Source organism: Notamacropus eugenii, chromosome X (genome assembly GCF_028372415.1).
Source record: "Notamacropus eugenii isolate mMacEug1 chromosome X, mMacEug1.pri_v2, whole genome shotgun sequence".
Taxonomy (NCBI): domain Eukaryota; kingdom Metazoa; phylum Chordata; class Mammalia; order Diprotodontia; family Macropodidae; genus Notamacropus; species Notamacropus eugenii.
Window position 1 is genome coordinate 102,242,448 of NC_092879.1, and position 10,400 is coordinate 102,252,847.

At 57.1% G+C, this 10,400-nt stretch overlaps 2 protein-coding genes across 3 annotated transcripts; one reads left to right on the forward strand and one right to left on the reverse strand.

Moving 5' to 3' along the window:
* Positions 1 to 30: 30 nt before the first annotated feature.
* Positions 31 to 4,626, forward strand: CCDC22 (CCC complex scaffolding subunit CCDC22). Of its 2 annotated transcripts, none has more exons than XM_072626173.1 (16): positions 31 to 201; positions 381 to 558; positions 677 to 809; positions 910 to 1,007; positions 1,102 to 1,168; positions 1,358 to 1,515; positions 1,728 to 1,925; positions 2,021 to 2,227; positions 2,308 to 2,427; positions 2,514 to 2,630; positions 2,831 to 2,932; positions 3,053 to 3,160; positions 3,259 to 3,354; positions 3,905 to 3,964; positions 4,048 to 4,122; positions 4,386 to 4,626. In XM_072626173.1, the coding sequence occupies exons 1-16, from the start codon at positions 152 to 154 to the stop codon at positions 4,497 to 4,499; spliced, it is 1,881 nt and encodes a 626-aa protein (XP_072482274.1). In that variant the 5' UTR covers positions 31 to 151; the 3' UTR covers positions 4,500 to 4,626. The 2 variants fall into 2 exon arrangements, with proteins under 2 accessions (XP_072482274.1, XP_072482275.1); XM_072626174.1 differs by having other exon boundaries at positions 40 to 201; positions 4,390 to 4,626.
* Positions 4,515 to 10,400, reverse strand: FOXP3 (forkhead box P3). Its single transcript, XM_072626175.1, has 12 exons — positions 10,139 to 10,400; positions 8,643 to 8,747; positions 8,355 to 8,496; positions 7,877 to 8,009; positions 7,433 to 7,522; positions 7,253 to 7,340; positions 7,018 to 7,098; positions 6,387 to 6,546; positions 6,233 to 6,309; positions 5,146 to 5,247; positions 4,911 to 5,032; positions 4,515 to 4,726 (listed from the first exon to the last, which is right to left on the reverse strand). Exons 1-12 carry the CDS (start codon positions 10,316 to 10,318, stop codon positions 4,648 to 4,650), a joined length of 1,359 nt encoding a protein of 452 aa, XP_072482276.1. The 5' UTR covers positions 10,319 to 10,400; the 3' UTR covers positions 4,515 to 4,647.

Below are 10,400 nucleotides of genomic sequence, written 5' to 3' on the forward strand. Positions count from 1 at the left end.
GGGGGAGAAGAAAGAAACTACAAGTTCCAGAAGGCGCCGCGCTCTCGAGCCAGGTGACTTGGCTCTTCGTCCTCCGGCTCCGAAGCGGAACCCAGGAGTCCGAGCCTGGCCAGGGGGCTACCGAGCGGTGGGTCGCGTGCGGGAAGGCGGCATGGAGGAGGCGGACCGGATTCTGATCCACTCGCTGCGCCAGGCGGGCTCGTAAGGACCTGCCCCGCGCAGGGGAATCGCCGGGGATCCGCGGGGAAACTGAGGAAGCCTGGCGTGCCAAATGGGCAGCGCCCAGATTGAGCCAAGGGTCCCGGGTCGGCCCCCTCCCCCTCGGCAGGGCCCCCTCCCGTCCCGGTCTCCGAGTCCTGAGTACCACCCCTCCCTGACAGGGCCATCCCCGAGGACGTGCAGTCCCTGCGGGCCTTCAGCGCGGAGCTGACCGTGGCGGCCGTGGCGCGCTGCCTGCAAGTCCTCCGGCCCTCCCTGAGCTCCAGCCTTAGCCCTCACCTGCCTCCCGGGATGTCCGCCCGCTTCCGGCTCGGCGTGAGTCTGGCCCAAGCCTGCTCCGTGAGTCCATGTTGGATTTCAGCCCAGGGGAAGGAGGGGAAGGAGAGCGAAGGCCTGGAGGAAATGGGTGGCATCTCCCTGTCTCTGTCCCTTTCTCCTCCCTGGCCACGTGGGCCAGGATCTAGGCTACCCCCGGGAGCTCGGTTACCAGAGCTTTCTGTACCCCAGCGAGCCGGACCTCAGACACCTGCTGCTCTTCCTTGCAGAGCGGCTGCCTCCCGACCCAGCCCAGGACAGCGCCCAGCCCTCAGGTAAGCCGGGGCCCACAGGGGCTGGGCCAGCGGGCGGAAGATTGGCGGAGGGCAGCTGAGCCTTGCCCCCCTGCCCCTAAACGCGCCCTGATTCCATCAGGTGAGCCGGCCATCCTGCTCCAGGCCATTGGCACCCGCGTCAGGGAGCTTCAGACAGAGCCGTGGGTGCCCCCGGCCCTGAGGCCCCACAAGCACCAGGTACGATTGTCCCCGCGCAACCCCTTCTTTTCTGTCCCTGCTCCTGCTGCTGCCCAGCTTGGCCCTCGCTTTCTCCCTGTTTTCTCCCACCCAGGACTGTGACCCTCTGAAGCCCCTCCGTGTTCAGTCCTATGTCTTTCCCGAAGCCAACACCCCGGAAGGTAAGAAAAGGCACAGGACTTTCTGGGCTCTGGCCCGGGGGGCTTTCGGCTCAACACACAGTTAGCCATGAAAAGATCTCGTTCAGAAAAACATGCTCACTGCTGCTCTAACAAGACCTCATGCTACAGGAGTGCGCAGGAGGGGGAGGCCCTGCTAAAGTGACACTGAGTCTCCCTCCCTGTGACCAGGTGCCTCTGAGGTACAGGAGTTCCAAGGGGGGCCCCTGGTGCCCCCAGTACCTGCCCAGACCCCCTGTCAGGCCATCCGGGCAGCTTCACTTCTCGAAGAGCATGCAGCCCAGCTCCGGGAACTATTTGAAGGAGATGGCCCTGGAGACACAGACAAGGTTCGGCTGGGAGACCTGGCCCCCCCCACTCCCCCAGTGGATGTGACCCCAGGCATACTTTGTATCTGGCTGGCCAGCTGGGACCCCTCTCCTTTCTCTTCTTTCTCACTCTCCCTGTTCTTCACTTGTGCAAATGCCCTCCGTTTGGGGGAGCCTTAGTACCCAGGCCAGGCCCTGAAGGGGGATCCATTGTGCACCTTCTTTCTCCGTAGGCTTGCAGGAAGCGTCTGGCCACACGGCTAGTAGAGCAGCTGAGGCAGAACTGGGGGCAGGCTGCATCCAGTCCCTCAGGGGCTCCTGGCCCAGGCCAAGAGCTGGGTGAGTTCCTCTGCACTTGGGTGTCTGGTCCTGGAGAGCCTCAAGGAAAAGGTTCCAGATTCACACACGCTGAAAAATTCACTTTTGCTCAGGTAGCAGCGGGGGGACAGATGAGAGATTGAGGGGCCTCATCATTAGGTGGGGAGTCTGAAAATCCATTGTCTTTTCTGTTCTCCTCCCCTCCCAGGAAGAAAAGGTGGCCCACACCCCACCTTTGGTGCCTGCAGAACTCCCCTCGACACTGTCCCCACTGTCCCCCACCCACTTGGAACAGGAGGTACAGGTGGGGCAGGAGGCAGAGCTGGCCTCTCTCCAGGACCACCTGGAGCTTGTGGGCCACAGCATCAAGGAAGCCGGAGCCACCATGAAGAGGCTAGCACTTAGCACAGGCCAGGTGGGGGGGACAACATAGACCTTGGGACAGTGGGGAGAAGGGCACTCCTTCCATCCCACTGACTATGAGCTGGGGTACAGGTCGAAGCAGAGGCCCAGCAAGACTGGCTGAGTGCCACAGAGAGGGAACAGGCCAGAAGGCTGAAACGCCAGGCCGTGGACTTGCTGCCAGACGCCCCCAGCAACCTAGCCAAGCTGCAGGTTAGTGTGGCTGGCCACAAGGGCCTCCCAGCAGCAACCTCAGCACAGGCCCTGGTGACCATTCCTTTGTCTCCCATCCGGTCCAGGTGGTGGTAGAGGCCAGTGCCCAGCGCGTCATCCACCTCACTGGCCAGTGGGAAAAGCATCGGGTACCACTCCTGGCTGAATATCGAGCTCTGAAGAAGCGTCGGGACCAGAGAGAGGTGAGCCCACCTGCTGCTCTGATACCAGCGAGGGGTTTGGGGTAGCCATTTCGTGGGGCTTTGAAGTGGGAGACTTGGACAGGCCTTCCCCAGAGGATTTGCCCTGAGCTAGGAACAAAGGAGCTGACAGTCCCCTTGACACCGCCCCCCCCAACTTTGACACTTGGGGAAACTGAGAACCCCCTCTTCTTCCTCTCTAGTTAGAATCATTACACAGGGCGGCAGAGCTCCAGGCTCTACAGGAGAGTGTCCGGCTGGCTGCTGCTGAGGCCCGACGCAAGGAAGGGTTATATAAGCAGCTGGTGAGTGAGACTGACTGATTGACTGCCCTTGTTGGAGAAAGGGCTGAGGCCTGCCTCAGGGGCAGGAGCAGGGGCACAGCCATGGGACTGCAATCAAAATGGCCCCGGCCCCTTCCCCAGGTAGCTGAGCTAGAGACCCTTCCTGGAGACATGGCCCGTTCTGCCTACACCCATCGCATCCTGGAGATCGTGGGCAGCATCCGGAAGCAAAAAGAGGAGATCACGAAGGTGACGCTGCCTGGGGCCCCTGTCTTCCACCCAGTTGGCCTGGCTGGCCCATGGTTACCCATCATCCACCTGTCCTTCTTTCTTTCTGGGGCTCATAGATTCTTTCTGATACCAAGCTCCTTCAGAAAGAGATCAATGCTCTGTCTGGCAAGCTGGACCGGACTTTTGCTGTGACAGATGAACTGGTCTTCAAGGTAGGTGTGTTGGGTATCAAGGAGGGGAAGAGGCCTGGGCCTGTGTGAGGTCGGGCGGCGGGGAGCTGCTTCCTCAGATGAGTCATGATCCCCCTGCCTCCTTCCTGGGCTTGGCACAGTCTCAAAGGCCCACTTGAGCAGAGCATTTACCATCTTTGTGGTCAAATAGAGAGATGCCAGCCCAAGGGACCATCCAGACATGGGGGGTGCTGGAAGGCTTAATGGTTATTACAAGACCCCCTGGGCTAGGAAGCATGGCTGAAGAGAGAGCGTGCTTTCACACTGGCCAGAGCAGAAGACTTGAGTCGGCAAGGCCTAGTTTCAAATCCTTTCCCTCCCTCAAGCCTCTGGGATGGCTTGTTATTCTGCTGAAGGGTTAGGGAGCCACTCAGGATGAGCCCAGTCAGTTACTTGTCTGGGAGGGAAGGGGTCAGGTTTGGGCATCCCCCCTCTCATCTTTGGGATGATAGCACTGCTGGCTCAAGGCTGGATTCCCTGCCAGCTCTGGGATCTCTAAGGTTTCCTTGGCCCCTTCTCATGTGCCCTGCAGGATGCCAAGAAGGATGATTCAGTGAGGAAGGCCTATAAGTACCTGGCGGCCCTACATGAAGTGAGTTGGGTGGGGTGCCCTGGGCCAGCTCCTGCTGCTGGGGCTTCTCCCCCTGACCTCCCCTTTCCCCATATCTCTCCCAGAACTGTAGCCAGCTTATCCAAACCATAGAGGACACTGGCACCATCTTGCGGGAGGTCCGAGACCTGGAAGAACAAGTAAGGAGCCAGGGAGGGTGGGCAGAGCTGTTGGCAAGACGTGGGGCTGAGTGTGGCTCCCCTCCTGCCCCCTTTGGTCTTTGAACCCCTGCAGCATCACAGGGAGGGGGGGTCTGAGAAGCCCTTCAGGACCTAGTAGAAGGCACGCAGGAGCGGGGCACTGAATGCCCCACTCTCCGTACACACACGCATGGACACATCATGGCCATCAACATGTCAGAGCAGCTGGAGCCAAACTCCCTGACTCTTACTCTCTGCACCAGATAGAGACTGAGACTGGCAAGAAGACTCTTGGCAATCTGGAGAAGATCCTGGAGGACTACAGGGCAGTCCGCCTAGAGAATGCAGGCCTGCTGGGCCGAGTCCGAGAAGCGTGAGGACATCTCCCAATGTGTGGTTCAGCCACAGGGCCTTTATTGGTGGAAGGAGACCAAGGCCCTCCTTCACTGGGAGGGGGGAGGGGGTGCGGGAGAAAGACAACCAATAAAAATGGTTCCTTCAGCAGCTAGGTTCAGGTGTGGATGGTCAGCTGGGGGGCAGAGGGAGCCAGGCCTCTGTCACAGCCAGTGGGGCGCAGGATAGTAGGCGTTTCAGGTCTTGGTGTCTGAGGGGCACAGTGCAGGAGGGTCACTCCCCCCCCCCCCAGAACAGCCCTCCTCTTCCCCTCCCCCCCCAGGATGGCCCTCCTCCCCATCCCTTATCAGAGTTAGTGGGGCCAGGGGCTCCTCACCAAGTTGAGGCTATTGTGGGGCTAAAATCAGGGGCTCAAGCTAAGACTGCCTGGGTACCTGCTGGGCCTTGGACTTCTCTTCTTTCGGAATTCAAACTCATCCACAGTCCACACTGCCCCTTTCTCATTCTCCACACGCACAAAGCATTTATGCAGACTCAGGTTGTGGCGAATGGCATTCTGTGGAAAGGGAGGGCATCTAACCCTGGCTTCCTCAGCTCCAGAAGCTTCCCAGACAAGGCTCAACATGCAGCCTCCCAGACTCACCCATGGGAGCTCAGATAGGGGTTTACCTTCCATGTGGCTGGGTGGGTCCGGAAGAAGGCGAAGGTGTGGGTAAACCAGTGATAGATCTCATTGAGTGTCCGCTGTTTCTCAGGGGCTTCCAATATGGCCTGTGGGCAAGGGGAGGCTGTAGGGAGATGTCCCTCCCTCCCTCCTTGGAGTGGTCCCTAGAGCCCTTAGGGCAGGGGATTTAGAGGAAGGGGGTCCTTGGAGAACAGAATCCAAAGGAAGATCTTATTTTACAGAGGGGGAGACTGAGGCCCACAGACAGGAAAGGCAAAAGAAAATTGAGCTTAGGCTGCAGTCTGGTCTCCCCAGAGGACCCATGCTAGGAGTTAACCTTAGAAATAGGCTGGGAATTAGAGATGGGGTAGTGGGCCCTGTCAGGTCAAGCTCAAAGGTTAGGGGTCAGGGAAAATTAGGGTAGGCTAACAGCCCTCAGAGGCTGGTTGCTGTGAGTGGAGGTAGCCAGCCAGAATTTGGTGCAGCTGCTTTTGAAGCTGGCTGGGTCTGGACGCAGTTGGGGAGAGTGATACAAAGAGAAAAACTCCCCCAGGGGAGCTAATCTCCCCCCCACCCCCCAGGGGAGCTGACCTCCCCCCTGATTCCCCCAGGGGAGCTAGTCTCCCCCCCACCCCCAAGGGGAGCTGACCTTCCCCTGACCTCCCAAAGGAAGCTGTTCTCCCAGCCATTGGCCATCTGTCCTGCTCCCCCTCTTTCTGTATATTTTCTAGTGTTGCAGGGGCCATCTTCCCCTGCCCCCATCCCTCTTGCACCCCCTCCATGTTCCTTCCTTGGCTGGGGCCCAACAGAGCAGTTGATGGTAAAGGTAGGCACTTGTTCTAGGTTTCTTCAGTTCCTGCCTCCCAGGGTGTCTCACATACAGTGAGGTCTATATTTTTTTGAATTCAGTTGGAAGCAGCTTCCAGGGATCAGGTCACCATAGGATTTTAATTTGGGGTTGAGTCTGAGGCTAAATTCAAGGCCAGACTCTGGACTGGGCAGGGGGGGCGGGGGAGCAGTGCAGCTCAATGGCCTGTTCGTCTCAGGGTCCAAGGGCAAGGTGGTCTGCTAAGCTCTAATGCCTCAACTTACCCAGCGGATAAGAGTAGCGTAGGTGAAGGGTGGCCGCAGATTGTGGGATCGAAAGTATTCCAGATTATGGACAAATTCTGTGGGGAGAGGAAGCAGGCAGTGAGCTAGCCCTAAAGGCTCTTCCCCTAGCCTCACACCACCTAAGTATGCTCACCTGGGGACATCTGGCTACCCCACAGGTGCCTCCTGACGGCAAAGAGGCCCTGCCCTGGGAGACGCGCTTCTTTCTTATCTTCTGGGGTGCCTGGCCAGGCTGACCAGGTGGGGCCCAGGCTCCCTGATGGGCAATAGGTTGCTTTCTCGGTGGAGGGGCTCTAGGAAGGAGAGGGAGGCTAGGCCAGTCGGAGTAGAAATTGGGCCTTGCCGACTCTGCTCGGCTCCAGGAGGCTCCCAGTTGGGAGGAAATCTGAGGTTACTGAGTCCTGCCCCTTCACTTGTCCAAGGTGTCTAGGCTGGGGTTTAAACCTAGGCCGCCAGCCTCCAAAGCCAGTACCTGTCCTCTGGCCTCAGGCTAACACTCAATCCCTCTAACTGGCCAAACACGGAACGAAGTGGTGGGGGCCTGCTTTTCCCAGGCCTTCAGAGGGGCCTCAGTGGCCCCTTTGGGGGCTCTGGGCCAGGTCATGATTGGCTCAAGGGAGCCAATGGGAGATGACTTATGAGATATCCTAGGAGCCCACCTACCTACTGCCCTATGGCTCAGGGATTCCGAGCCAGAGACTCTCAGTGAAACAGCTGGAGTCTCTGCTGCTGGCATTCTAAGATGAGGAACAATCAGTACTCACCACAGCCAGGGGCTTTACCAGTGCCAGCTTCCCAGAGAGGTGGGCTTGCATGGCCCCCAGCTTCTCCTTCTCCAGGAGCAGCTGTGACAAAGAGAGAAGAGCTGGACGGGGCATAGGAATGAGACCAACTCCTGAGCACCAGTCCTTCCTTGCCACACTCCACCACCCCAATAACAGTGCATTTACCATGCATGAGGTAGTGCTGCCCCCCTCCCAGAAGGTACCCCTATGTCACCTTGTGCTCAAGATTCTGTACCACCTCCTTCTGGATGAGACACTGGGCCTTCCCCTTCTCATCCAGGCGGTGGTCTTCTTGGAGGTGTCTAGGGGAGGGAGGCGGGAGAAACAGAGCAGCTTGAGCTGCGGGTTCCTTGGCTGTGGGAGCCCCGTCACTTTCTTAGGACTGGACACTCACTTTAAGAGATCCCCTGAGTCCAGGAAGACCTTTTCGCAACCAGGCCACCAGCAACTCTGGGAGCTGTCCAGCGTGAAGGTCTGGAGGCTGCTGTGGAAGGACCAACACAGGGGGGAGGCACAGAATTGTCCCCAGCTCCAACTCTGCCACTGGGGAAGCTGGGACAAATTTCTCCACCCCTTTGGATAGTCATTCACTCCCAGCAGGCTTAGGGCTCTAAATTCTGAGCTTTCCCCCACCTCAGCCCTCATTTTTGGCTCAGCCTACGAGTCACTGACAACATAGAAACTCTCCAGTGTCAGCATGGCACATGCAGTATGTGGGAGAGGTGAGATCTGAACCCAGGGCTTCCTGACTCGAAAGTTGACCCTCCCTCTATCCTCAATGCCAGGCTGCCTCTCGCTAAGATTCTCCAATTCTCCCCCTTGGCTGAACGACACTGACCTCTCCTTCTTGGGGCCAAGTCGGAAGGCAGAGGCATCTCCAGCGCTGGGCCCAGTGGGAAAGGTACAGAGATAAGTGGTCAGCATGCTGGCTGGTTCCTTGGGCAACCACTCAAGGTTGGCAAAGTTGATCCCTAGAGAGGAAAGGAAGAAGAGGGGTTGTGACAGGTGAGACTTTAGTCATACTGCTAGAGGGCTGGCCATAGGATGAGCAAGGTCTCCCTTGGTTACTCAGCCTTAGTTGACTTCCCTCTCTCATGAACAATGAGCCCTTGAAGACAGTGAATCCCGATGCAAGGGAGTTAACAAGTCTGGGCTTTGGACCTGACTTGGCCATGGCTTCATTGTATGAATCCCTTCATTTTCCCCACCTGTGCAATTGAGAGGAGTTTGGACTGGATGTTTCCTGGAATCCAAGCTTTTAGGGTTCTTTGAGCCATGTATGGGAAAGGGCAGGAGCAGGGTTTCTATACTGTTACCAGGAGGAAGGCCATGAAGCTGGGTAGGTCTGGTCTTGAGGGTGATGACTCCAGGAGGTGATGGCAGGTTGATCAGGGCTGGGGTGCTCAGTGGTGTCATGTGTACCAGTGGGGATCGGCCGAGGACCTCAGCAGAGGTGAGCTAAGTCATGGAGTGGGGAGGAGAAGAGAGGAAGTCCCTGAGTGCACCATTTGAGGCCTCTCCCCCTTCCACAGGCAGCCATATGCTCGACAATTATGGGAGAAGGTTGGTCTCGCCATAGTTAGACTAGGGCATTGCTCTTGTACCTGGTGTCCAAAATGCTGCTTTTCCTGAAGCAGGGCCTGGGGGTGCAGTGATGTGCTGAGCCGTCCACCTGGTGGGGTCATCATCACCATGGGGCCTGTTGGCAGCTGGGAGGGGAGGGTCAGAGACAGAATCCCAGAGTCTTGTGCAATGCATAATGGAACAACGTGGGCAGCGAGGGGGCAGCCAGCCTCTACTACTTCCCATTTACTTTGGAAGAGCTCCACACATTGATCTTCAATCTGTTTATATGTGGGGGGTCCAAGATGGAGTACAGTGTGCCTCCCTGGGCCTGGATCTGGTGCCCTCTCTGTCTCTAGCCTTCTCTCCCCACTGTTGTGTTATACAGCATACCACTGAGCTGACTGGTACTGGGATGGTATAGTCAGGAAACAAACAGGCCATGATGTGGGGATGGCAGCAGAAGGCAGGCCCCGATGGGTCCACATTTAGGACTACTGACATTTGCTTTTCCCTTTTCTTTCTGAGACTCAAAGTAGATCTGCACTTTTCAATTCATCGCAGTAGGACACAATTGGGAGAACCAAAATGGAGGGATGACTGTCCCAAGTGAAAGCTTAGAAGCAGACCTACTGTTCAGCAGCAAGTACCCACTGAGTCCATTTATGAAGACAGAAAGGCAGCCATGCCTACAGATGGGTGGGGAGGACAGGAGGGGACTAATTTCAACCTGGAAGGGGGAGAGACAGCATGCATAAGCAGGAATGGAAGTCTGGCTGACCAGCAGAGAGAAGGGAAAGGAAGGGCCACCATGGAGGTGGTAGGGTGAAAAGCCTGAACCAAAGGTGAGAGCTTTGCATCCTGACTGGCCATGGGTCCAGAGAGGGCAGGTTAATGGCAGCACAAATCCATGAAAATCAATTTCTGTCCCATTTTTCTGAAGTTCTTCAGCCTGAGGAATTTAGAGGTTCCAGAAGGCACTGGACCAAGCCTTTTCTCATCTCCATCTAGATGGATCAGCAGGGCAATGGGCTGCAAGCTAAGCCAGGGAGGTGGACCCAGAGAGTAGTGACAAATGGAAAGAGATTTCCACGTGCTCCCAAGAGGGGATGCTTTGGAATTTCTCTCCATTGGTCATGTGCTATGTAACTGTAGTCATTTTCTCTCCCCTTCAAATATGACAGTAGTCATGTATTTTGGGTTTCCCAGAGGTCACCTGATTGAGCGTGTCTTTGTCTCTCTCCTTCCCTTGGTGTCTGTCTCTCTGTCTTTGTCTCTCCTACCTTCCCCCTCCCTAAGGTTTGGGTTGGGATGGGGAGGGGGTGTAGGGAAGATAGGTGCCCTAGTTGGAGGGGGATTTCTCCTGCTGGTGAGATCTGCATAAGAAATAGACGGCGCCCCCTCACCCCTTCAGAGAGACCAGAAACCACTTCCTCTGCTCTCTTCTCCCCAGTGATTCAGATATAGGGGTGAAGGTTCCCTCAATGAAAGGGGAGGGCACCATACCTCTCAGCTCTTTAGCCCCCCAAGCACTTACCTGTGGCGACAAAGCAGTTGTCCCAGTGAGTCCCCCTCGGGGGGGAGGTCCAACCTCCCAGCCTGGAAACTCCAAGGCCCCTCTTGTTACCAGCTCTGTGTCCTTCATATGAGCCAAGAGACTGGAGGAAGCCATGGAAGAAGAGGCTGCTGGGATTTGGTGTGGCTTGGTGTTGGGCATCAAGCTGGTCCTCAGGGAGCCTGGAAGAAGAGAAGCTTCTTGGGTTCAGACAGACTGGCAAGATGAGAGTCTGAGTTGTGTA

Bases quoted from the DNA above. Each gene is read 5' to 3' on its own strand.
- FOXP3 (XM_072626175.1), bottom strand. From the start codon at position 10,318: ATGCCCAACACCAAGCCACACCAAATCCCAGCAGCCTCTTCTTCCATG. The intron at 8,010-8,354 runs GTAACAGTATAG...TTTCCTCTCTAG, and splicing joins GCTTCATGGCCTTCCTCCTG to GGATCAACTTTGCCAACCTT. The intron at 7,523-7,876 runs GTCAGTGTCGTT...GTCCTTCCACAG, and splicing joins CTTGGCCCCAAGAAGGAGAG to CAGCCTCCAGACCTTCACGC.
- CCDC22 (XM_072626173.1), top strand. From the start codon at position 152: ATGGAGGAGGCGGACCGGATTCTGATCCACTCGCTGCGCCAGGCGGGC. The intron at 1,008-1,101 runs GTACGATTGTCC...TCTCCCACCCAG, and splicing joins TGAGGCCCCACAAGCACCAG to GACTGTGACCCTCTGAAGCC. The intron at 2,933-3,052 runs GTGAGTGAGACT...CCCCTTCCCCAG, and splicing joins AAGGGTTATATAAGCAGCTG to GTAGCTGAGCTAGAGACCCT.